General features: G+C 49.1%; 1 protein-coding gene across 4 annotated transcripts in view; it reads right to left on the minus strand.

Moving 5' to 3' along the window:
• The window catches only part of MYH11 (myosin heavy chain 11), a 111,043-nt gene that overhangs the window by 57,677 nt on the left and 25,713 nt on the right, over positions 1-27,653 (minus strand). For all 4 annotated transcript variants that reach the window (XM_047714670.1, XM_047714669.1, XM_047714673.1 and 1 more), the window contains exons 3-4: positions 26,297-26,453; positions 7,219-7,246 (exon numbers count right to left, since the gene is read on the minus strand). In XM_047714670.1, coding sequence (XP_047570626.1) covers positions 7,219-7,246; positions 26,297-26,453 — 185 coding nt within the window. The remainder of the gene's footprint in view (positions 1-7,218; positions 7,247-26,296; positions 26,454-27,653) is intronic.

Here is a 27,653-nt window from a genome sequence, read left to right on the forward strand (position 1 = left end):
GGAGGGGAAGTGGGACATACACTCTGGGAATCTGCTTCTCCCCATGTGGGCTGCTTGGCTCAACAGTTTCCAAGTTTTATTGATAAAAATAAATTGTCCTGGGAGGCTGTGCCAAAGAAAACTCCAGAGCTCCAGGCCCACGAGTGTCTGAAGATTGATGTGCTCGGGGCTGCTTTAGAAACATTAATATCTTTACTTTTCTGGCCCCTGAACTCTGGGGATAAAGAGGCCTTCCTGATCAACGTACCCAAAACCTCTGTCCTATTTCATAGGGAACTTGGTGCCCAGTTCCCTCCTCGTGACCATATAAGGTCTCCTGGCCTTGTAACCCCCCCACTGCCAAGTCCTGCCCCAAAGGCAAGGGCCCTTTAACCCCAGCTGGGCCGGCTGCATGGGATGGCCCTGTGCTTGACTTTGCACTCTGTTGTTGCCATCTTGAAATTCTTAACACTTTTTGAGTAAAGGGCTCTGCATTTTCATTTTGCATGATTTTACACATCACGTGGCTGGTCCCGGGTCCCAGGGTTGAACAACATTTATGAATCCATTTCAGCTTGGGGTCTGCCCTTGGCAGTGAAGCCAAATTAGCTCTGAGTCTCAGAGCTGTTCAGTCCCTGGTCCTCAGCCGGTGAGGTCCTCTAGCAATTCTGTAGTCCAACTCCTACACACCCTGCAAAGCCCAGATAAGCACTGCCTCTGTTCTGAATGCTGCCTCTAGGTAGGAGCAATGCCTCCTTCCCTGACAGCATCAGCCCACAGAAAACTCAATCAGCCCCAAGGCAAGACCATCTTAGTTCAAATCCCTGCTCTACCAGTTACCTGTGTGACCTTGAGCAGGTCATTTAACTACTCCCATGCCTTGGTTTCCTTATCTATAAAATGGGTATAATTAAGGCACTTATATGATAATTACAAGGATTAAATAAGTGGATATGTATAAAAATGTTTAGAACAAAGTCAGATATACAAAAAGATGAGCTATTATTACTTATAACCATTTCTTCCCTAATGCTGACATTAATACATCCATATTAATGCTTATATAATACTTATATTCTGTTTATATCATTATCTTCAACATTCACACTATTATTAAAACATAAATACTCTTGGAACAGTACATCAAAAACTAATGATGTATTATATGGTGACTAACATAACACCATAAAAAAAATTAACAGCAACAACAAAAAACTATAAATCCCATCCTATTTTTCAACTATGCAAGCCAGGAGTGTGTAAACCATTCCTGTAAGGAGCCAGATACTGAACACTTTAGGCTTTGTGGGTCATGCATTCTCTGTCCCAACTACTCAGCTCTGCTTTTGTAGCAGGAAAACAACCAACCATGGCAGTGTGACAATAAAACTTTATTTACAAAAAACAGTGAAGGGCCGCATTTGGCCCACTGGCTGTGGTCTCCCAACGCTTTCCTATACATTTTAGACTAAAGTTCAAAATCCTTCCCAGGGCCCAGAAGACCCCCTACCTTCCTCTGACCTCCTGGCCCACCACCCCCTTCTCTCTTAATCTAGCCCCTTGTCACATACAGGTTACTCCTTGAACATAGCACAATCCAGGACCTCTCCATGCCTCCCTCACCTGGGTCCCCGACTTGTTCACACAGCACGAACTACATGCAAGACCACAGGACTCAGCTCCAAACATTATATTCACTCATTTTCCAGTTTCTTTTTTTTTTTTTAAGATTTTATTTGTTTATTTGACAGAGAGAGATCACAAGTAGGCAGAGAGGCAGGCAGAGAGAGAGGAGGAAGCAGGCTCCCCACTGAGCAGAGAGCCTGATTCGGGGCTCAATCCCAGGACCCTGAGATCATGACCCAAGCGGAAGACAGAAGCTTAACTCACTGAGCCACCCATGTGCCCCCACTTTTCAGTTTCTTGACTGTATAAACATCTGTAACAAAACATCTGTAGCCCACCTGGGCTTACCTTGACCACTGATTATTTTTAAAAGCTCATACCCTGCTATCAACAGATTAATGCTTGAGTTACTTGAGCTGATTTTGACAATGGTCTGAATGAAATTTAAGGAGAGCTAAGCTGATGATGGTTCAGGGGTGACTGGACACACTGGCAAGCGATAGTTGAATGGCTATAGCCAACCCCACTCACTGGGCGCTGGCCATGTACGGGGGCAGTGTTCTGGGGAACGAGGACATTGTCCCACCCTCACCGAGTTTACATTCCAGGAGAGGGAGAGAGACACTAGCCAAGGAAATGAGTAAGTAATGAAGGTCATCTGAGGGTCTGTGATTGCTCCATCAGGGCGGCATGATGGGGGGCTGGGGACATGGGGCGGTTGTCGTTGGTAGCCCAGAAGAGGAGAGGAGCCTTGCGAAATTCAGGCATAGCCTATAATGTAGGTACATTATTAACATGAAATCACTAACAAAAGCCACAAAAACACAGTGTGGTACTAAATCTAGCACCTAAAGGACACACAGGGAGTTGGAACACAAAGGCAGGGTTTCTTCCGCTGGGAATGTGTATATCATTGGGCCATTCAAACGTTTCCTGGCTCTGCGTGTCCTGGTTTTAGCAAGTAGGTGAATTTGCAAATATGGACTCAAGAGGGGTGCCTGGATGGCTCAGTGGGTTAAAGCCTCTGCCTTTGGCTCGGGTCATGATCTTGGGGTCCTGGGATCGAGCCCTACATCAGGCTCTCTGCTCAGCGGGGAGCCTGCCTCCTCTCTCTGCCTACTTGTGATCTCTATCAAATAAATAAAATCTTTTTAAAAAATATGGACTCAAGAAATAATAAGGATCAATTGTGTGTGTGTGTGTGTGTATCTTTATGTTCATTTATGCATATTTTTTTAAGTCTGGAAACAATCACAGCTACCATCGCTAAAGGATGGTTAAACACGACATAGCATTTCTGGGCAGCCTCAAGGAGGGAGGCTGGTTTACGTGTGATCAGACAGAACGCACTCCAAGATCCCCTGTGGAGTGGAAAAACCAAGGGCAGACCAGCATGTGCAAAACACAAGCATTGTGTTTTCTAAAACCCAGAGATCTGGATCCTCCTAGAGAGGGAGAAAATCCCAACCAGCTCTGGCAACAGCGCGTCAGCATTCTCCCACGGCATACGTCGTCTGGGGCAGGATCGCAGCTGCCCCTTGAATGCATGTGAGCTTTCCAGTTTGCCACAGTCCCCACCACTCCCTAACGTCACCCCTGACCTCATCCACCCCCTTCTGTTACCTGCCAGCCTCTCCGAGGCATTAGCATCTATAAATCCTGGTCTGGGGAGACAATAATGTTTATAAGCAGCTAGCTGTAGATCTACCCGCCAGGCCTAAAAGATGCATTAAGATAAGAAAATCATGGACACAGCTTATCAGGATTATGACTCGCTACTATTCACCGTCTGTCCCCCCACACGTTTCTCCTTGCTGCTGCTTAGCTGGCTGACAGCGAAGCCACATTTCCAAAAACATCTGACAAGCAGCAGTTATGTTCGCTGAGTGTTAAATGACATCATCAGACGCCGTGCTCGGTGTTTTCCGTCACTAACTCATATATTCCTCACTACCGCCCTGTGAGGCGGGTACAGCTGTCCATTCTACAGGCAAGGAAACTGAGGCTCAGACAGGGTGGGTGGCTTTCTGTGAAAATACAGCAGAGCTGGGTCCCAGACTCCTTTCTTATCCGTCTAGCTCCCTGGCTGCCCCTGACATGAAAATCTGGCCTATTTCTGGAGCCAACATGGCCCCATGATGGCTCGCTTGGATCAGCTAAGTGTTGTCACAGCGTCACTTAGGGGCCAAAGGGACCCCAGAGCTCCCCACTTCTTTACTTTGTCAGTCAGCAGAGTCAGCGAACAGCCTGAGGACCCCTGTGCCGGGGTGGGCGCAGTTCCAGCCCAGTTCAGGCTCCCCACGAGCTGAGACCAAGGGCCTTTTCTTCAACCTCTGTATGCACCAGGTAACCCAGATGTGTTTCTGCCAAAAGGCCTGCACCCCGGGGTCAGGAATCTGGCCACTGAGTCAGGAGTACCCCCCACCCCACTGGTGAGGCCAGGCCATCAGGCTCCCGGAACTGTCATTCAGCAACTGATGTTCAGACACAACTGGACACAGAAGTCTAGAAGGACCCGCACACCAGGGCTACCTGAGCTGGTTTTAAGCAGTCATGGTTCCCCAAATAACCTGCCTGGGGAAGCCACCATTGACACGGACATGATGACTAAACCCAGCAGACCCAACGTGAATCAGGTGATGAAGCTTAACATCACTTAGGACAGGTCACATTAGGGTCATGTAGGTTGGATGTACCCCCTGAAATGGTGTGATGAAGAAGGCACCTCACCTCGGTGCCATTCTCCCCAAAACCTGTAACCCCAGTCTCCTGTCCTGGAACATCAGACAAACCCAGATTGAGGGGTGTTCGGCTAAATCCCCACTCAGCCCTCAAAACTATCATGGGTGCCTGAGGGGCTCAGTCAGTTAAGCATCTAACTTTGGCTCAGGACATGATCCCAGGGTTCTGGGATAGAGGCCCATGTGGGGCTCCCTGATCAGTGGGGAGCCTGCTTTTCCCTTTCCTGCTGCTCCTCCCGCACTCATGTTCCATCTTTCTCTCTCTCCAATAGATAAATACAATCTTTAAAAAAAAAAAGTCAACCGTTAAGGTCATGAAAAACAAGGAAAGTCAGAAACTGTCATAGCCAAGGGGAGTCTAGGGAAACATGACGACGAGATGCCATTCTGGATGGGATCACGAAACAGAAGGACATTAGTAAACATACCGGTTCTTGTCTTAGTGGGACACATGTGGCGATGTTACATGTTACTATAGGAGAAACCGAGACCTGGCAGGTGGGATATGGGAACTCTTGACATTATCTTGGCAACCTTTTTGTAAATCTAAAATCATTTCAAAAATAATCTATTTTTTAAGTGATTCCACTTAAATAATAACAGTAATTTAACAATAATGTGCACACACAGCCAAAATCCTAACCACAGTGCCAGGCAACTAAGGTCAGGGAAACATGAGTTCTTTTTCTTTCTTTTTCTTTTTTCATGAGTTCTTTTTCAAACCAAACTCCAGAATCAGGAGCCTTAGACCAGATGCAACTTTTGCTTCTGGGATCCTACTTCCTTCCTCAAAGACAGAGGCTGAGGAGTCACAGAGGAAGTTCTGCCCACAAAGAAGGACATCATCATATATCTGTTTGGGTATAATATGCATTTATTTATTTCTTAAAGAATTTATTTATTTGAGAGAGAGAGAGAGAACACCACTGGGGTGAGCAGCAGAGAGGGAGAAGCAGACTCCCTGCTGAGCAGGGAGCCTGATACGGCTCCATCCCAGGACCCCGGGATCATGACGTGAACTGAAGGCAGACGCTTCACCAACTAAGCCACCCAATCACTCTGAGGATAAAATTTAAAATGACCTAAGAGGGGGCGCCTGCATGGCTCAGTCATTAAGCGTCTGCCTTCGGCTCAGGTTATGATCTCAGGGTCCTGGGATCAAGCCCCGCATTGGACTCCCTGCTCAGCGGGAAGCCTGCTTCTCCCTCTCTCACTCCCTCTGCTTGTGTTCCCTCTCACTCCGTCTCTCTCTCTGTGACCTAAGAGCTTCACACCTGGGGTCTGGTCAAGGGTTTCACTAACTCTACAGAGGGTCCATAGTCCTCAGAAGGGATTGTAAATAACACGGAAATGCAACGTCAGTGGAAAGTCAAACGGGGGAAAAAACAGGAGAAAAACATGCATGTGCACGATTGAGTTCATGCTTATGTTTAAAATTGCCTAGAAAAAAAAACCAACAAGGGCAACAATAGCAACAAGGGCAACAACAGCAACAAGGGGCCACACCAAGGTTTACTGGGGCCAAATTTGGCAGGGGACTGTGGGTGAAGTTTTCCCATTGTTCACTTCTGGGTATCTATCTGCTTTACTCTTACAGATACAAAAAAATTAAATATAAAATATATGTGTTTGCGAAATGCATTTTGCATTTCAATTTAATGTAAATTAAAAACTGTTTATTTTGTCTTTAGGGTAGAATGGAAAAAAAGAGCAAAAGGAAGTAGAGAGAAGTTCATTGATTTGCCTGAAGCCGCGAGTCAGCAAACTTTTTCTACAAAGGGCCAGAGAGTGACTATTGGAACCCTTGAGGCGCACAGATGATTTCTGTTGTGCATACTCAACTCAGCCGTAACAGCGCAGATGCAGCCACAAGCCAGACTGACACGAGTGGGTGTGGCTGTGTTCCAATAAAACTTTATTTGTAAGAACAGAGGGCCAGATCTGGCCCTTGGGTGACAGTTTGCTGACTCCTGGCCTAAAATCACAGAGGTCTAACTCAGGGATCCTTGGATCTGCGTAAGCAGAGAGCTTCACAGCAGCCAGGATTCTGATTCCTCAGCCTGGGCTTTGCTCCGGAACCCCACGGTGCCTCCAGCAAGCAAAGTTCAGCAAAACCCCCGCAGAGCGCCACCACTGCATGAGACAACCAGCCAACAATGATGTGGCACCTGCTACGGGCCGGGAACCATACTAAGTTCTCCCCTGACGTGGCCCCTACAATCTTCCCAACCACCTCAGGGTGCGGCTGCAATTGATGGCCCCATTCTACAGATGAGGAGACTGAGGCTTGCAGACATACCCAGCTTGCCCAAAAATGAACCGCCGGCATGCAGCAAGGTAGGAAAGCAGACCTAGCCCTGTGCCTCCAAGGCCCCACCTCCTAACCATGAGGGCTGCCCTCTTGAGATTATCTGTGTCCCCTCGATACCGCACTGCGCTATCAAAATCCTATAGGCTTTGACCAAGAAGTGTGTCTTCTTCAAAAGCAGAGCAGAAGGGATAAGGGAGGTGGCATCAAAGTAGGAGGCCTGCTTGGGAGGGAACTCCAGCCAGGCCTTAGGGGAGGCACCCAGTGGAATTGTCTGTAAATAACTCAGGGCTTAGCATGCAGTAAGTGCTCACTAAATGCTCATTTCAGGAACGGGGATGGTGTAGAACAAGACAGCACCAGGTTATCTATTGATGGTTTGGTTGTGCCTGCCTCCCCATGAGGACTTCCGTTCAGCAAATGTCAAGTGCATCTCTATTCTGTGCCACATATGAGCGAGGCCCCTGGAAAGGTCAGCAAAGAGCTCTGCCCTCATGGATCTTTCTCTTTAGCCAGGTTGGATCTTGACCGTATTAAAAAATAGGAGAAAGGCGTTCCACTTACGTGCACAGAATGGACTGGTCCTCTCGATCTGAGAACAGAAAGAAAAAAGGCCATGAATTAGAATTAGCTCTGAGCTGAGGGCCTGGAGACGGCTCCTCCCCGCACTCCGCCCCCCCAAACTCCTGCACACTGGCTCCATCAAAGTGGTGAGGGGCCAGCTGGGCTCATCGCCCAGGGTGCAGGGGACACGAGCAGAGCCAAGAGGACAGTACAGTTCCTTTCAGCGCTCTTTACTACCCCCAAGTCCTGAAAGCAATCCCAGAAAGATGCTGGAGCCTGATGAGTTCAAAAGGCAGTGGGCTTTCCAGCCCCTCCAGCTCTTCTGGGGCGGGGGGTGTCCCGGGAGCCCACTCTGCCAGACAGAACATACTGGGATCCCACTCAGCCACTTCTCAGCTCTGTGGCCTTGGGCAAACAGTCTTAACCCCTCCATGCCTCAGTTTCTGCATCTGGAATATAGGGTAGTTGACAGTTTGGGTCTGAAAACGTAGCGTGTCCTGTCCTGGGAAGAACAGCATCCCATGTTCCTCTAGGACACATGCTCCCCACCTCACCCCTGCCATCATATACAGTCTTGGTCCCCACTGGGTCCCCCAGCCAAGAGGGTGGGGGAGTACAAAGGACAGACAGAACCCCGAGGGACCGTACTTCCTGCCCCCAGATCCCAAGAAGCCCCTTCCTGCCACTTCTGAGGCTTTCTAATTTTCCCACCCCATCCGGGAGCTCCCTGACCATCCTCCATACATTCCTTTCCTAGATCAAGTGCCGGGTCGCTGTCTGTTGCTGACCACCAGAGGACACTGGTGGGGAACACAGGGCACCATGAGATGAAAGGTGATTAAGCAGACATTACTGATCGCCTTCACTCTTTTTTTTTTTTTTTTAAGATTTTATTTGCTTGAATGGAGGACAAGGGGAGATGGAGAGGAGAAGGGAGTTGAGGGAAATTGGAAGGGGAGGTGAACCATGAGAGACTATGGACTCTGAAAAATGATCTAAGAATTTTGAAGGGGTGGGGGGTGGGAGGTTGGGGGCACCAGGTGGTGGGTATTGTAGAGGGCACGGATTGCATGGAGCACTGGGTGTGGTGCAAAAATAATGAATACTGTTATGCTGAAAAAATAAAAAATTAATTAAAAAAAAAGATTTTATTTGCTTGAGAGAACAAGCAAGCACAAGTAGGGGAAGCATCAGGCAGAAAGAGAGGCAGAAGCAGGCTCTCCACTGAGCAAGGAGCCGGATGTAAGGCTTGATCCCAGGACCCCGGGATCGTGACCAGAGCCAAAGGCAGAGGCTTAACTGACCGAGTTTTTTTGTTTTGTTTTGTTTTTTTTAGATTTTATTTATTTATTTGACAGAGAGAGACACAGTGAGAGAGGGAACACAAGCAGAGGGAGTGAGAGAGAGAGAAGCAGGCTCCCCGCTGAGCTGGAGCCCAATGCGGGGCTCGATCCCAGGACCCTGAGATCATGACCTGAGCCGAAGGCAGACGCTTAATGACTGAGCCACCCAGGCGCCCTGACCTGCTACTCTTAAAGTGGCCTCAGAGTGTGGAGCCAGGGTCTGGAACTCATTTCCTGCCCTATGAGGGATATGGGGACAGTTGCCGACAAATTCGACCGTTAGCAAATTAACCGTAACTGAGAAATCAGAGCAGAGAGAGAGGGAGAGAGAATCTCAAGCAAACTCCACACTGAATGCGGAGCCTGATACGGGGTTAGATCTCAGGACCCCAAGGTCACGACCTGAGTAGAGACCAAGAGTCAGACATTCAAGAGACTGCACCACCCAGGTGCCCAATAAAGTTGTTTTTTAAAAGAGAGTGCTCTTAGATAAAGCCCACAGGCCTGAGCATGGCACTCAAGGCCTCCTGAGACTCCCCAGCCTTGACACCCCTGGGTCCTTCACTCTGACGCCCCAACGGAACCGCGCCACCCCCCGCCCCAAGCATACTCCTGCCTTTGTTCAGGTTGTTCCCTTGTTTTCTGGCCCCTTCTTGGTCCCTCAGCCTCAATGATGACACCTCCTTGGGACACCTGGGTGGCTCAGTCAGTTAAGCATCTGCCTTCAGCTCAGGTCATGAGCACAGGGTCCTGGGATTGAGCCCTGCATCAGGCTTCCTGCTCAGCGGGGTGTCTACGCCTCTGTCTCCCTCTGCCTGCACTCTTGCTTGTGCTCTCTTTCTCTTTCAAATAAATAAATAATATCTTTTAAAAAAATAATAAAGGATGACACCTCCTCCAAGAAACCTTCCCTATGGCGATGGAACCAGGGCATGGCTCCTTCAACACTGTCAAGCTCTCACAAATTATCAACCTTGCTGGAGAGAGTAAGCCCCAAGAAGAGCCTCCAGTCTCCTCCATAGTCCCTCTGCTGCCTCCAAGTCCCTCCCAGATGGAAATTCAGGACCACTCAATGGTTCCTGCCTGTCCCCAAGACAGGGGCGATATTCCACACCCCTGGTACGGTAGCACCTGCGCATCCCGAATGCTCTGTCCCAGGTTTGCTTGTTTCTGTTTGCTGGTGTCTGTGCCCCACAGGACCATGGAGTCCTCAGGCAGAAGCAACCAGTTCTGGACCTTGCTTCCTTCCGTTTCCGGGCCCCAGCTCCCAAGCCCTGAGCTCCTGACATAGAAAGTTTAGCTTGGTAAGCTCTGGAAAAAACCACCCCCAAGCCTAGAAGAAGTGGGCTTTTGGGGCACCTGAGTGGCTTAGTGGGTTAAGCCTCTGCCTTCGGCTCAGGTCATGATCTTAGGGTCCTGGGATCGAGACCCGCTTCGGGCTCTCTGCTCAGCAGGGAGCCTGCTTCCCCCCCACCCCACTCTCTGCCTCTCTGCCTACTTGTGATCTCTATCAAATAAATAAATAAACTCTTGGGAAAAAAAAAAAGAAGTGGGCTTTTTTTGGGGGGGGAAGTAGGCTTCTTGATGGGGACACTTGATATACATATGAAAAACTGACTTGTTTATTCATTCATTCAACAAATACTTTAAGGGTATCTACCAAATATTGGGCATGATGCCGGCCCTAAAAATACCACATAATAGTACGTAATACTTAGCACCTTCTCCGTGCCACACATTGTTCTAAGCATTGACCTGCATTAACACAATTTGACCTCACATATCCTATGAAATAGGCCTTTTTATTCCCATTGTACAGATGAAGAAACTGAGACACACAGAAATTTTTTAACTTGCCCATAGTTACACAACAGTGGATGAGGCAGGATTTGAACCCAAATTGGGCCAGACTCAGCGTCAGGCACTTCCATGTGCGATCTTTGATCTTGACCCCTTCCCCCTTTGGGGTTGAGGAAACAGAGGTTAGGTAGCTCAAAGTCACATGGCCACTTCGGTGACCAATCAGCGTTCTGAAACACCGTGGGTCAGAGGGAGGGCTCTTCTTGCTTTCCCGGGTATGAGAGCACATAGGAAATGTGACATGGGTCCTGAGGGGCCATAGCTGCAGGAGATTAGAAAAGACATTGGGGACAAGGCAGCTTGGGGAGACCAGCATGGCCAAGCCAAGAGAAGGCATGAGGCCTATTCCCAGGCCACAAAGAAGCTGTGCTAAGGTCGAGATGGGAAGAAGGAACCACAGTATGGAGTGGCCTCTGGGATAGAAGGATCCACTTCCTAAGAATCAGATTTCAAATCCACACATCTGTCCCAATATGCCTGCCTCACCCAGTCTAAGAACCATCACTTTGAGCCCACATCGTCTATCTCCCTATACTAGAAAGCAAGCTTTACTGGGGAAGTAGAAGCTTATACGTTTTGTTTAACATTGTATCTCCAGTACCTGGCACATAGTTGGTGCTCAATTATATTGTTAGATGGATGGATGGATGGATGGGAAGATGAATGGTTGACTGGATGGAAGGGAAGGTGGATGGATGCATGGATGGATGGATGGACAGTTGGGTGGGTGGGTGGATGGATGGATGGGAAGACAAATGGCTGGCTGGCTGAATGGGAAGATGGATGGATGGATGGATGCATGGATGGAGGGACAAATGGACAGTTGGGTGGGTGGGTGGGTGGGTGGGTGGATGGGAAGACTGGCTGGCTGGATGGGAAGATGGATGGAAGGATGGATGGATGGATGGATGGATGGATGGATGGATGGATGGATAGACAGTTGGGTGGGTGGGTGGGTGGATGGATGGATGGATGGATGGGACTGGAGAAGGCCATTCCTGTGTGTCACTGGGGAACAGAGCAGACAGTAATGACCATATCTAGAGGGTGGAATTCTATCACACAGGGAATATCTGGCCCACCACAAGGCAACATGAATGAGATGACTGGGAAAGTTCCATGAACCCTGTTCCACCTCAAATCAGTTCTCCTTTTCTTCTCTCAGATTACAGATGGGCATTCTGGTGACTCATTTGAGCCACAACCTCAAAACAAAAGGCAGAGATACCAAAACACTACTTAATTCCTCTTTCTTGCTCTAAGGTTTTCCACCTTGAGGTGGCAGTATGGGCCTCAGCTGCCTGCGGGCACCATGTTTGGGGAGTATGGAGACGCTCCATTCAGGCAAGTCTGACCCCTGAGCTGAGGGCCAAGGGGAGGTCCTTGCAGGGAGAAGGATCCCAGGAACAAGATAGAAAGACAGAGCGCTCGCTCTCTGCATCAGAACTCCATCCCCACGGAGTCCCATCTTCCAGTCCAGCTGCACTGACTCCTACCTACACCGCCATATTCTGCTATGATTCCTGGCTGCTCCACACCCTTCCAGAAACATCCACATCAGGAACACCCACACATGTGACTAATGACAGATGCCTAAGTCGGTCTACTGTAACAACATCAGCAGTAGCGGAAGACCGGATGCAAACCATTTCACTGGTCCATCCACTGAAGACAAGCTAATCAAACAACTTCTAATAGTTAAACACTGGTGTGGCCATGTAAGGGCACATTAGGCAGCCAGTAAAAAGGACCAAGCAGATATTTACCCACTGATGCAGAACTCTAAGATACGTTAAGCTAAAAAATAAATAGCTAGGAAAGACTGCAATATGCCTTCTGTGTCTTAAAAAAGAAGGATATGGGGCGTCTGAGTGGCTTAGTTGGTTAAGAATCTGACTCTTGATTTCAACTCAGATCTGGATCTCAGGGTCCTGAGATCGAGCCCCAAATCAGGCTCTGCACTGAGCTGGAAGTCTGCTTGGGATTCTTCTAACCATTCCTTCATCTCACCAAAAAGTAGTGAATGGAAAGATACTCTTTACTGCTCTTAGGGAAACCACTGTAACCCCAAAGTCTAGGACCCAGGGGGGAAGAAACAGCCACCACCTACAATGCCCTCAGTGGCTCCCCCTTCCGGAGTGCTCACTGCAACTCACTGCGCCTGCACTGAGCTCCTTTGGTGCAGCATGACCCATTTAATTTCCATGGCATCCCTGGAGGTGGGCATTAGCATCACCCCCATTTTACAGATGAGGAAAATAGAGCGCAGAAGGTGACCTGCCCAAGGTCGCAGCACCACCACCCCTCCAGAAGATATGTCTGTTCTGAAACTCAGAAGGTGACCTTATTTAGAATCAGGAGGTTACAGGTGTAATTAAGGATCTCCAGATGAGATGATCTTGGACTTAGGGTAGGTATCTAAATCCATGACCACTGTTCTTATTTCTGAGAGAAAGTACAGTGAGATTAGAGATGCAGAGACGAGGCCCCATGAAGGAGGAGGCAGAGACAGGACGGATGTGTCTACAAGACGAAGAATGTCAAGGATGGCCAGCCACCACCTGAAGCCAGGAGGCAGATGCAGCCAGGATTCTCCCTCAGAGTCTCCAGAAGGAACCAACCCTGCCCATGCCTGGACTTCGGGCAGAAGAAAAAAAAAAAATACAGAAGAAACACCTTTCATCTCCGAGGGGCACAGCAGGGAGAGACAGCAGTCAGGATCAGCTCTCCCGCGGAGGAGAAATCTGCTGGGGAAGGTGTCCGGTTCTGGCACAACCACCAGCTCCTTGTTCTGGAATTCAGGAATATGGATGTCTGTGCCTCCAACTTCCACCCAAAGGAGAAACCCACTCAGGGACAGAGCCAAATAGGAAACCCATGAAAAATGAAGTCAGGAAGTAGGGGAGGGTTAGAGCACCCTGAGATCAGAGCCAGGCAGAGAGAGAGACACACACCCCGCCACCGCCCAGAGGAGGCTGGTCCAGACAACCTCTGCTATTTTAAGGAATGATTTTGAGACTGACGGACGGATAGACAGGCTATCTTGATCCCTCTGCTCCAGGGAGGGGGGCAGGCTTTCCCAGCCGTCTTGAGAAGCCTGGCCCAGAGATTTATAGGGTCAGACACTTGTCCTGGGGCCTCTCCCCACCAGGTCCCCAGGAGAGGTAGCAGACTCCTGGGGATGGTTCAGAAGCTGCCAGGGCAGCTCCGTGCTGGGGGCTGCCAGGGACCTCTGGCTGGGGACATTCCCATCGGAAACACACTGCCTCCAAGCGTGGGAAGCTGAGGTCACGGGCAGAAGGAGGGCTTGATGTAGGCACCGCGTGCTGACCCACGACTTCCTGGGGCATTCTGCCTCCTTCCTGAGCCCAAGCTTGGGTCTGACACAAGAGAGCAGAGTCCTCTGAATGTGGGAAGCAGAGTCTCCTCTGAGCTTTGTACCTGCATCTTCTGCCCGCAGCACCCTATTCCCGCCTGACCCATTCTCCTCCTCCTCCTTTTTCCCATTGAGGTGAAATTCACACAACATGAACCAAGTAAAAGTGAACAGTTTGGTGGTGTGGAGTATGTTCACAGCCTTGTGCCCTGTGCATGGTGTGCCTGGTGCAGATCTAGTTCCAGAACATTCTTATCATCCTAAGCTCTCAACCCATTTAGCAAATCACTCTTCCTTCCCCACTCCCATAACTGCTAGCAACCAGCGTCTGCCTGGTTTCACTTAGGGTGGCGTTCTTGAGGTCCATCCCTATATTGTGGCACGTGTCTGCACTTCCTTCCTTTCCATGGCTGAGTAATATTCCCTTGCATGGATATACCATATTTTGTGTATCTATTCATCTGCCAATGAGCATTTGGGTTGTTTCTACCTTTTGGCTATTGTGAAGAGTGCTGCTCTGAACATTCAAGTACAAGTTTTTATTTGAGAACTCGTTTTCAGTTCTTTGGACTATAACCCCAATCCATTCTTTTTTATTGAAGATTTATTTATTTATTTTAGAGAAAGAGAAAGCAAGCATGAGTGGAGACAGGGTAGGGGAGAGGGAGAGAGAGAGAATCTCAAGCAGACTCCCCACTGAGCACCGAGCTGGACACAGAGCTTGATCTCATGACCCTGAGATCATGACGTGAGCCAAAACCAAGAGTTGGATGCTTAGCCTACTGAGCAAACTAGATGCCCCACTCCCAAACCATTATTGAAATGGCACCTTGAGAGTCACTTCCTCTATGATTTTCTCTGACTCTATATTTCCTAGAGCTAAACTGGAGGCTTTTCCACTGCATGCGCCCTCGACGGTTGCCATGGACAATGGTATAAGTTGTACACTGCATAACTCAAGAGGGAACCATTTACACTGGTCATTATAGATTTGTATATTAAAACAATCTTCTGGCAGATAGAGGAAAAGTGCCTTGAGACAGCAGTGCCTTTTTCTATTTCTATAAAGGTACCACATGGCTTCATGGTGGCCCTGGCTCCAATAGCCCAAAGGCTCCCTCCATTGTAATCTAATGTCACCATGATCATTGTTTTAACTCAAGACGTTTTAGTGGGAAAGGGTATAGATTATATGGAAAAATAGTGGATCCTTTATCCATGATAGGACTCTATGGATGAAGGGGGAAATTTTCCATCTTAGAAAATAATTTTGCTGCTTTACATTATGTACAATAGCCAAACAGTAGAAACAACAAAAAAAAATCCATCAACTGCTAAGTGGATAAACAAAAATCCATACCATGGAATATCACTCAGCCAGAAAGAAGAAATCTAACACTGACACCTGCTACAATGTGGATGGACACTGAAGCCATGATACTCTGGGAAAGAAGCCAGTCACCGAAGACCACATACTGTAGCATTCGTGCCATTGATAGGAAGTGTGCAGAACAGGCAAATCTAGAGAGCCAGAAAGTGGACAAGCAATCCCGTGGAACTGGAGGTAGGAGGAGGAAATGACTACCAACTGGCACACAATTTTCTTTGGGGGGGGGGCGTGGTAAGAGATACATAAAATTAGATCATGCTGATGGCTGCATTCCCCACCCCACCCCACCCCCATAAACTCACTAGTGACCAGAGAACTGTATACTTTTTTAAATATTTTATTTATTTATTTGACAGAGGGATAGAGAGAGAACACAAGTAGGCAGGGCAGCAGGCAGAGGGAGAGGGAGAAGCAGACTCCCCACTAAGCAGGGAGTCCCATGTGGGGCTCGATCCCAAGACCCTGGGATTATGACCTAAGCCAAAGGCACTTGCTTAACTGACTGAGCCACCCAGGTGCCCCAGGGAACTGTATACTTCGAATGGACTGATTTATGATAAATTATACCACAATAAAGCTTTTTAAAATAAACTATGTTAGGGGCGCCTGGGTGGCTCAGTGGGTTAAAGCCTCTGCCTTCGGCTCAGGTCATGATCTCAGAGTCCTGGGATCGAGCCCCACGTTGGGCTCTCTGCTCAGCAGGGAGCCTGCTTCCTTCTCTCTGCCTGCCTCTCTGCCTACTTGTGATCTCTGTCTGTCAATTAAATAAATAAACTCTTTTTAAAAAAATAAATAAACTATGTTAATTTTACACCATCTCTGAATCAAGAGACCTGCCTCCTTAAACTTCACATAGATCTATTTGTTTTTCAGAAGTTACAAAACTGGGGAAGGGGGAGGGTGGCACAGTCAGTTAAGTGTCTGACTCTTGGTTTCGGCTCAGGTCATGATCTCAGGGTCTTGGGTTCGAGCCCCGCATCAGGCTCTGAGCGCAGCAAGGAGTCTGCTACAGTTTCCCTCTCCCTCTGCCCTTCCCTGCGGCTTGTACACGCACGTTCTCTCTAAAATAAATTAATTTTTTTTAAAAAGAGAACAAGTTACAAAACTGCTTTTAATGCTTCTCTTACTGGTCCCTGAGCAGCTGAAGGTCAAGGGCTGGGCCTGATCCCAGGTACCAGGAACAGAGCTTGAGACAGAGTAGGTGCTCAAGAAATGCTTTCTCCTTTGCATCTCTCTCCCCCAAGGCAATCGAGACAGAAGCAACAAAAACACTTCTGTCTATGGTCACAACCGCACTCAGCAAACATGTCCTGAGCCTCTACTGGAAACACAAAGTTCCTGAGGACCTACTGAGTCTGTTTTTGAGAGGCCTGGGATGCAGAGTGGGAGTCAGACGGGCAAAGAAATGAAGGCGGGAAGCGAGCAAAGGCTACCATAGGTGTTTGCCCCAAATGCTACAGACAAGAGGGTCAGTTCTGCAGCCGCTTGAGACAGAGATGTGAAGTCTTCACAGCTGAAGTGATTCTGAGCAGCGTGTGTAGACTGTGTAGGGATCACCGGGGTAGGAAGTGTGGGAGACACCAAGGAAGTAGAGAACCTCAAGCAGGGGACCTGGGACACAGTAGGTCAGAGATGGAGAGAGGACAGAGTCCAGGAGCAGAGGGGTGCGGGGCTGGGGCCGGCCACCCAGCATCACCCAGCCCAGAGATGTGGGGTGCTCCCTACCTCCCATGCACCCCTAAACATGCCCTCCTCTCTCTTTCTTCTCCCCAGATTCAGGGTCTGGCCTTGGATGTGCAAGTCTGCAAGTCAGCTTGTGAGGGAGATCAAGGACTCCGGTGGTCCCTCCCCTGAAGAGGCCTGAGGACTCTCAGGGGACGCCCAGCTCCCCGCAGACCAGCTATTTCGGCCCGATCCCAAACACAAGCTTGTGGTTTATGGCTGGGGAGCCAGAGGCTTGCAGGTTGACCATAAAAGGAGAAAACCAAGCTGGGACTGAGAACAGACCGGGGCTCACGGCTTCTCTTCCTCCCCATGCCAGGCTGTTAGGGGACCCAGCAAGAGGGAGGTGGCCAGGCCTGTGTTGCTAGAGGGGCACCCCTCCCCGCCCCAGCCAGTAAGGAATGGAGGACACAGCCTCCCTTGTATGCAGAAGAGCATCTGCCTAACTAATGCCACACGTGAAGGTAAATGTCAGGGCCGGGATTCCCCTGTGGGCCGCAGACAGGTGACAGCCGATACCTGCGACACCTGCCGGAAGCAGACAGTGTGTCCCCCGTGCACTGTCCAAATCAACCCCTGCACCAGCTGGGGTAGGCCCAGTTCTTAGCCTCACGGCTCACAGAGATTCTAACCCAGCTCCAGGACCCTTGGCCCAACCGACTACTGGGCAGGTCAAGGTCCTTCTCTTTCTCAGGGCCTTTTCCTTGTCTTCCAGCATAGCTGGTAGGAAGAGCTTCTGGGTGGGAAGAGATAATGCTGGAGCCCAGCAGGAATTTTCCAGATCTACAGGGAGTTCTGACATCTCTCATAGCAGACCTGGCCAGGTGATGGATGGGGTCTGGGGAGACCAGTATTTTCATGGTGGGCTCTCGGGCCTCAGCTCCCACCTGCCCCACTCTCCCTCCTCCTTTCTGCTCCAACCCCACCAACCTGTGGATCCCATATGCATCTCATTTGCTACGCCCACGTATGCCCTCCCCTGCCCTCCCGGACTCTTGACAGCCTCCAAGGTCCACCTCAGTGCCCCCGGGAACTCCCTTCCAGAGCTCATGTATTTGTGGGGATGAGTTGATTTTCTACCTGCCTTCTCCCTTGCCTCATCCTCACCAAGTAGTTGGTATCCTTCCTCACCACCCCCCTCAGAGTGGAGTCTCAACACTGTTGAATTAAAAGGGGAACAGGGAGCCAGGTTCCCTCTGAGGTTGGGAGAATGCAGAGGGAGGAGGCTGGTATGCATCTGTGCTCAGCAAAAGTCAGCCTGGGGTGACTCAGGCAATCAGGCCTGCTTCTTCAACTCGATATTTACTGCTTGCTACAAAAAAAAAAAAAAAAAAAAAAAAAAAGAATTCTCCCCAGCTCTCTCCCCTCCGTCTATGTAAGACACCAGAAGCACTCCATAAAAGGCTTGTAAGAATCAGATGATCCTTACCCTTCCTCATTTCCTGGCAAAGAACGTGAACTTCTCAGGATCACTCAGAGCGCCCACCTACATGTCCCAGGGCCTCCGTGATGACCGAGCCGGGCGGACAGAGACCCCGTCTGCCCACCCCACCGCCAGGCCAGACGTAGAGCTGAGAGCCGCTGCAAAATCTCCAAAAGGCGGAGAACAAGACACCTGGTCCCCTCCGCGGAGACACATTGCAGCAACATGGTTTCTGGAGCAAAATGACTTGGAATGACTTTCTGGCTCTACCTCTTGGGCGAGACGCTGTCCCTCCGAGGAAAAGAGGGATAAGAATCCACACCTCTCCAGGAGACGAGAACAGTGAACTAGGACTGGACGGACACAGCTTAAAATGACCCACGGCACGTGGAAGAACTCGGCAAGTGCTCTGATCGTCACCAAGGTCATCGCCCACGTCGTCCAAAATAGCGAGCTTGCGCAGCAGCTCTAGACGGCAACAATTCTGTCCCAGGGGGCTGGCGTATGAGGCCAAGAGCAATGCTTGCTAATGAGAGGGCCTAAGTCAGTCCCTTAGTCTCCTGGGGCCTCAGTTTCCTGGCCTGACAAACGGGGGTAAGAGCATGTCACTAACCAGGCGGCCTAGGAGGGAAAAGCAGTGTTTTGAGGGCAGCAGAGGAAGACGTCTCCAGGTGGGACACGGGGCTCTAGGGCCAACTCACTGGGTGCACTGAGGGTCAGTTTTGTCCATCTGTAATGGGTGGGCTCGTGGTGCTGCAGAGAGCCGAGCTTTCCGGGCTTTCCAGAGCAGTGAGCTGGGCTGGGGGGACATCGGTGCCCTTCTTCTCTCTGCCAAGCTTACAGAGCAGCCTCTGGCGGGTTGGTGACCCTGAGCTGGCCCCCCCAGGACCCGCAGACCTCGACCTCCCTCGGACAGAGGGACACAGAGTGTGGGAACTTGCGAAGCAGAGAGCTTAGAGGTTAGCTCATGCCATCTCCTAGATTTCTCATCAGTTTCAAGAGGGTTCAGCCAAGAGCCCCGGAGCTGACAGAAGCCAGCCAGGCCATGATTTCTTTTTTAATCCCCTGAGAGTGGCCCGTCAGTGCTAATTACATAAGGACAAAACACTCTGCTCTCCCGCATAGGGTAACAAAACCTGACGCCTCCACTCGGCACATCAGGAGGAAATCCTATGCGCCTCTCACACCCTTCTCCCAGGCACATCCCCCATCCCTGGGCACCCTGCAGGAGAGGCGGGAGATCCAAAGTGGCTTACCCGGGAAGCCTCATGGTGCTTTCCCCACACGCACCCTGCTAATTTACCCCAGTCAGTTAACTCTGGCTTCACTAGGGCTGAACCTTCAACACCCCACATGTGTAAAAAGGTAGACCTTCCTGGAGCAAACCCCCTTCCGCGGGACCGCCCGGGGCTCCACGCAGCGGCTGGCTGACTGGGCAAGCCTTGGGCTCGGGCATCAGATAAGCCACGTTCAAATCCAGCTCTGAGTCTCCCAGGGCCTTCAGCAAGTTCTTTGCCTCCCCCGAGCCTCAGTTTCCCAGGCTCTAAAATGAGACCCCGGCCCCAGGGTCGGATTAACCGACAAGTCATGTGAACGCAACCCCACGGGCACGTGCGCACATGGGAAGGAAGAGAGGGAAAAACAATGAGGAATTTTGAAAGGATTCGGTATTTGCTGTTTCATAAAAACCAGAAACAGGAAATGCTGTGAGGAAAAATAAAACCTTTGCTGCCCTTCCTGACTTTATAGTTTAGTATCGTTTTTATTCTAGAGTCCGTATGTGGGCATTATAATAGCTTCAAGGCTTTATTTTATTATTATTTTTAAAGATTTTATTTATTTGAGAGAAAAAGAGAGAGAGAGCATGAGCAGGGAGATGGGGAGGAGCAGAGAGAGAAGAGAGAGAGAGAGAAGCAGACTCCCTGCTGAGCAGAGAGCCAGATGCTGGGCTCGATCCCAGGATCCTGAGATCATGACCTGAGTGGGTCCTGGGATCAAGCTCAGCAGGGAGTCTGCTTCTCCCTCTGCCCCTCCTCCCACTGGTTCTCTCAATCTCTCTCTCTCAAATAAATTAATTAATTAATAAAATCTATGAAAAAAATCCACTATTATCATTATCACCTCTTTGGAAAAGAAGAGTTCAGAGAGAGAATTTCCATTCAAGGATAGTGGGCTGGACACTTGCCATTCATGCCCCTTCCTCCCCAAACCTGCGTAAAAAGACAGTAAAGGGACTTTCTGAGTTGAAATGAACTGGAAAAGAGAGAAACGCAAAGAAGTCTTGGAAGGCAGAAAACAGGACGAGTGAGGACAGTCGCAGGAAAGGAGACCTCTAAGCTCCAGTGGGCAAAGCTGAAAGCAACCTGATTTCATCACAGACTCCCCTGCCCCCAGGCCAAACCTCAGTAACTGGCCACAGCAGGGGGCTCGGGGAGACCAGGCAGAAAGGAGGACGGACAAACACAGGGATCCGCTGAAAGTCTGTCTGAGAAGCAGCTAGACATGCCAGATACCATCCACGCTCCCTGCAGCCAAGGATATGTCCTTCCCCCAGCCCACAGAAGGAGGCAGATTTTATTCTCTGCAGAATGAAATCCCTGGGCAGCACCAGGGGCCATATTGAAAGGATAACGTGCAAGTTTCCTTCCACAATTTGAAACCCTTGGCCTCTTAACTAGACCCTCACAATGACGGGAGACAGACCACTGCACAAGTCTTCCCTGGAAAACCTGCTCAGCGCAAGGATGAAAAAGATGGAGGGGCGCCTGGGTGGCTCAGTTGGTTAAGTGACTGCCTTCGGCTCAGGTCAGGATCCTGGAGTCCCAGGATCAAGTCCCACATCGGGCTCCCTGCTCAGCAGGGAGTTGGCTTCTCTAGCTGACCTCTCTCATGCTCTCTCTCATTCTCTCTCTCTCTCTCTCAAATAAATAAATAAAATCTTAAAAAACAAAAAAAGAAAAAGATGGAAAGATCTATGAGAAGGGCTGCAGTGGAATGGTCCAGCTCTACTCAAACGATAGCCAAGCTCATCACCAGCAAGCCCCTCCTGCAAGCACATATATAATATGGATATGATGACAAGTTACAGCTTAACAGAAGGCTCATTAGACAAAGTTAAAGGAACTGCCCAGAAAAGGAAAAAAAAAAAAGAGAGAGAGAGAGAGACAGAAGAAGAAAAAGATAAGGAGATGAAAAAGGGACAGTCCCGGAGTTCAGTTCTGGACATGAGAAGACTTCTAGAAAAGCAGAATAGAGGACACAGAAATAAATCATCAAGTAAGTAATTCACAAAAATAGCTCAGAGTATAAGACCACGAGTTTATAGATGAAAGGCATCCACGAAGTCTCCAGCACAATGGGTGAAAAGAGACCCAGGACAAATCCCATCAACATCATGAACACAGGCATAAAGAAGGGTCTAAGAGCTTCTGGAGAAGGAGAAAAATGATTTTTTTTTTTTTTTTTTGGTCACACGGAAAGGATTACGATTCTGATTGCCTTTTATCTTCTCAGCAACGAAACAAGCTAGAAGGCTGTGAAGCCAAGCCTTAAAAACGCTGAAAGAAAACTATTTGTTGCTTAAAACGGTAAACTCAGCTAAACTGGCCTTTACCTACTAGAGATCCATCAAGTCTTCAGATGAGATAAGCGGGATCTCAATCTGTCTCGTCTACATCCTGACTTCAGAAGGTACTAGAAAAGGTGCTCCATTTAAACAGGAGGGTGAGGGGCGCCTGGGTGGCTCAGTGGGTTAAAGCCTCTGCCTTCGGCTCAGTTCATGATCCCAGGGTCCTGGGATCGAGCCCCACATCGGGCTCTCTGCTCCGCAGGGAGCCTGCTTCCTCCTCTCTCTGCCTGCCTCTCTGCCTGCTTGTGATCTCTGTCTGTCAAATAAACAAAATCTTTAAAAAAAAAAACCAAAACAGGAGGGTGAATCAAGGAAGAGGAAGGCATGGAAACAAGGAAACAAGGAATCCACCATGAGAGGGTTGAAGCCAATTCCAAACATGCTAAGGAAGGTCCCGGATGTTGGCTGCCTGTCATAGAGGGTAGCTGGGGCAGGTTGGAAGGCTCCAGTAGTAATTGCCTTCAAGGACAAGCTATAAACAGGGTCCCCATCATATATCTGGACATACTTAAAGGAGATCAACACATTGAGAAAGGAGACGTGGGGTAGAATTAATGATTAAGTGCACTCCTTCATTCATCAACAAATATTAACTGAGAAACAAAAATTAACTGAGCAGCTACTAAGTGCTCGACACCAGTAGAGATAGAGTTGAATAGGCAGACAAGGATGGAGTCTGGCTTTCATGCAGGGTGTGGGTCCTCAGGAGCTTAAGGGTTCATGTACCACGTTCGATGGATGTGTTAGCCCTCCCTAGTCCCCCCTCTTCACACTTCATCTTGTCCTACAAAGGATTTAAGGAGGAAGCCACAGCTGCTCCCTTCACGCCTCCAGCGAGACAGAAAGCTCATCGCGCATCCCAGCCAAGTGACCTTCCAACCTGGGAGCACAACCTTCATCAATGGAGTAAAAAAAAACTAGGCCTCCACCTTCCTTGGCAAAAACCAAACTTCCACTTTCTAGAGAAAATGTTGTTTTTCCCAAGCTTGTATTCCCCCCGCACAATTTGTTTCACCGGTGTCTATCATGAGTAGCTTTCCAGAAAGTACCAGGTAATGCCAAAATGAAACCATATGGAGCAGCTGTTGATTCACATTTAAACTCAATAAACCAAATAAAGTTTGTATCATAGAGTCATCATGAAGGACAACACAATGGAGGCTTTATGGAGCACCCCCAAAACAAAAGAGCCCTTGGGAGAAACAGGTGACCCCTCTCGTAATTCTCGTAAGTCTGCAAAAATTATTCTCGTTAGCTGCGGGAATCAAACATGACATGAAGAACATTGTGTTATGCTCTCATGGGATTTTGTCCCCCCCCCCCAAAAAAAAAGTTAAAAAAATCAACCCTTAATTTTCTACTCAATCTAAGAATTAGCATCTAGCTGCAATTATAACCAAATTCCTACTATATGTAGCTAAAACAGACTGACAGTTGGCAAGGTCATTTCCCCCACCCAGTCAAACCTTTTCTCCCCCCTTACAGTGAAATTTTGGTCCCTGTTTGAAATGATTTTTTTTTCTGGAATCAATTATTTTCAGACAATCAAAATTTCCTCCATTTCAGAATATTCAGCTCAGTTATGACATGAAAGCTAAATGCCAAAGTGTTGATGGTCGTGATCTCTGGGTGATAGGATTATGGGTGCTGGTATATTCTCTTTAGCTTAAATATGTTTTAATTCTTCTAGGATGAATGTCCAATATTAAAGGTTTTTTAAAGTCACATACATGTATTTTAAGAGCACTGTGCCCTTCCCCTTCTCCTTTGCTAACAGAATTTCATTTCATTCTGGTGTTCAGAGAAAATGTGCTTCTGGGAGCTCCCTCAGCTCCAGGAAAGAACCAGAAATAGTCCAAGCCAATTATAAAGGTACCAGTCCCCTTTGCCAACGATTAGAAGTTGGCATATGCCCAAAGGTTTAGCCATTGAGACGTAATTACAAACAATTACTAACGTCCCAGTCCTCTGCGAACCATTGGTTTAGAGGTTGGTGTGTGACCAAGTTTTAGCCAATGAGACATCAAGAGATGCCTGCTGAGGAGTTTCTGGAAAAGGTTTTTCTATCTGATACAAAAGAGACAAGAAAAGAACCTAACCTTCCACTTTCTTCAGGCTTTTGGACATCATTGCATAAGGAGGACATGATCTCTGGAGCTATGGTTGCCATTTTGTGACCATGAGGAAGAAGCCAAGAAAATCCCAAAGGAGTCTGTCTTTGAGCTTCTCAGCTAATTAATCCTGAAATCATCAACCTGCACACTTCTTGTCATGTGAAATAGTACACTCCTATTGTTTAAGCCACTTTAATTGGTTGCTATATGGTGTGCTATATTTTTGTGCGACTAAAAGTACCCCAAATGACATGAATACTATAACTTGGTGATGTTCAGCTTCCTTAAAAAGGTGTGCGAACCATCACTGTAAACTTGTCCATCAAGGGAGACCACAAAGAATTTTTTTTTTTTTTAAACAAAGACACATACCTAACTCCAGAAGCCACCCTTCACAACTAAGATTACATCTCTGTAGCCCTTTCTGCAAGGCACCATCTGCTGGTCTTTGAAGGTAATGGCAATCCCGTGTCTGCAGTGATCCAGCTTGGGTCATACATGTGGGGTTTGGCTAACTCTGTCAGTAACTTGGGGGCACTTCTACTGAGCCCTTCTAGGTTGGCTACACCTGGATCCCCGCCCTCAGGTGCTTCCAGAACTGAGCTTTCAATTCCTGACTCAGAATACTCTTGAAGGTAGCTACTCCAGAGGTTGCAAAGTCAAACAGAAGGGCAGGGCAGTTATCATGAACAAATGCCCCAAGTAAGGACTGGGGAACTGGAAAACTCATGCCCCTAACAAAATATATACACTTTTTATATACAATTTCCCAATTGTCAAAAGCTGACAGCCACTTCCAGTATCCTTAAAACTGTATGGACCAGGGGCGCCTGGGTGGCTCAGTGGGTTAAACCGCTGCCTTCGGCTCAGGTCATGATCCCAGGTCCTGGGTTCGAGCCCCACATCGGGCTTTCTGCTCAGCAGGGAGCCTGCTTCCTCCTCTCTCTCTGCCTGCCTCTCTGCTTACTTGTGCTTTCTCTCTGTCAAATAAATAAATAAAATCTTAAAAAAAAAAACTGTATGGACCAAATCAAACTTATCTGAAGGCTGGAGGCAGCCTGCCAGCTGCTGGTTCATAACCTCAGGACTAGTCACACCTTATAACCATGTAAAATCATATACAGCTTTAGGACTGCCCAAGTCCTTCTCCATTGCCCTCACCCAAGTGTAAGGATGGGAGAACGCCTGTGTCTCAAGTCCAGATCCATGTACAGGAAAGAAAATCCTCTCACCCTTCCCCAAAGATAGTCACCCTGGGATGGGTGCTGCACCCAAAACATGAGGAGGAAATCAAGGGTTCAACGGTTGTGAGGCAAAGGGATTTACTGAGGACCAAGGCAGTTGAACAGGTAAACCATACAACTTAGAGATGCCCCGATTTCTTTTTCTTGTCTTATTAAACTGGCTAATCCTTCTAGCACAATGTTCATTAGGGGTGGTGAGAGTGGACATCCTTACTTTGTTACTCATCGTAGAGGGCAATCATTCAAATTGTCACTTTCCGGAAATATCTCCCATCTTGGTCTGAGTGGTGGCCAGATGACTACAGATGTAGGCCAGAATTAATTTTAGGCTGAACATGAAGTTTGTGGACCTTATGCCCTCGACTGTATGTATATTTTACCTCAATTAAAAGTTCATTAATAATAGTAATAATAATCATAGTAATACACAAACATGGAGGTGATATCCAAAGGGCTTCCATTTGGACAAGGCTGCCTGAGAATCTCCATAAGCTGCAAGATGGACCCTATCACTCCCTTTTTACAGATGGGGAAACTGAGGCCAGAGAGGAGAACACCTCTCACACCACCCCACAGGGCGGCAAATCCAGAGGTGGCTGGCTGGGACCCGGGGGCTGACGGCCACCCTCTTCCCTCTGGAGGTGAAGAGGATTCCTCACTGTCCAGCAGCCGGCTGGCCGGGCCCGGGGCAGCAGAGGGGCTGGGGCGCAGAGCAGCCCATGCCCGTGTTTGCCCAAGCCGTCCGCTCTCCCTCACCCTCCCAGCCGTGCACCCAGATGTTCAGCTGGCTTTTTCCCTTTTTCAGGCACAAGGCTCCTGGGGCCCAGCACAGCCTGCCAAACTCCGCATTCTTGGCGAGGCCTGCAGGCCGGGCGGGTGGGCAGGAGGGGCGCGGGCAGAGCGGGAGCTCCCGGAGGCGGCCCTTGGCAGGGAGCAGCGGCCCCGGGCAACACCCTGTCCACCTGGAGAGCGGCTCACCTTGCAGCATGCTCCTGTAGGCCGTGTCTGCGATGGCGTAGATGTGGGGGGGCATCTCGTGCCTCTTCTTGCCCTTGTACATGTCCACGATCTTCTCCGAGTAGATGGGCAGCTGCTTGTAGGGGTTGACCACCACACAGAAGAGGCCAGAGTATGTCTGCCAAAGAGAGAACCCAAGCTTACTCGCAGCATGCGGCCTCGGGGAGAACTTGGACACCCAGCCCACGGGGTCCCGGCCCAGCAATGCCCATCGCCACCTGCATTTAAACACGTACTGAGCACCTCTGCAAGCATGCTCACGGCATCCTCACGACAAAACTGTTGGATGCATTCGTATTGCTGTTGTAGAGATGGGGAAACTGAGGCTCAGAGTCCTAATGGGAACGCCGGGGCTTCACTGATAGGAGGGCTACGGGGGAAGAGGAGGAGCAAGGGGCAAACCTGGGTTTCCGGGCCACCTGTGTTCTATCTTAGAGCTGAGTGCTTTCTGACAATTGGGGTTCAGACCCCCCTCTGGGGTGCAGGCCCCTCTCCTGCAGGCCGCCTCTCACCTCCCTTAGACTCCGTCTACTGGACACTTACTAAGCACCTGCCCTTCACGGGCATCTCTTCACTGAGTCCCTTATCTACCCTGTGACTGTCACACTGTGATTTCCCTGCTGCCCGTGTAGCAGACGACGAAAACAGGGTTGGTGAGGTCGTTGCCGGGAAATTCAGAGCTAGACAGCATGACTGTCCTACCCCAAGAGAGCTCACATTCTCTTGACGGTTAACAAAACACCTCATCTGTAGACAGAAGGGACGGACACAGCTGTCCCCCAAAAGGAATGGCCCTGACACACACTAGGGCATGGACAAACCCCAAAAATGGTATATGCTTGGTATGGAAGAAGCCAGACACAAAAGGTCACCTAGTGTAGGATTCCATGTATACAAAACGTCCAGGACGGGCAAATCATGGAGACAGAAACACATCCCTGGTTTCCAGGCACTGGAGGGAGGGGGAGGGGGAATGACTGCTCCAGGCTACAGGGGTTTCCTTTGGGGGGGGGGGGCGGTTCATAAAAACATTCTGGAACGAGGTAGTGCTAATTGTACAACGCTGGAGATGGGCTAAACACCATTGAATTGTCCCCTTGAAACAGCTCAAATGGTAAATTCTAGATTATTTGGATTTTATCACAATTAAAAAAAAAAAAAGTTGTGTAGGAAAAGTGCCAAAGGCACTTGGCAAACCCCACCGTGCGCACACACACGAGGCATTTTCCTTGCTCTGGCCATTCTCTACTAGACACTGACTTTTCCCTAGGCTGAGGTCACAGCTCGGGGGGCAGGCTCCAACCTGTCCCACGGGAAC

The sequence above is a fragment of the Lutra lutra genome, chromosome 18 (assembly GCF_902655055.1).
Source record: "Lutra lutra chromosome 18, mLutLut1.2, whole genome shotgun sequence".
NCBI lineage: Eukaryota > Metazoa > Chordata > Mammalia > Carnivora > Mustelidae > Lutra > Lutra lutra.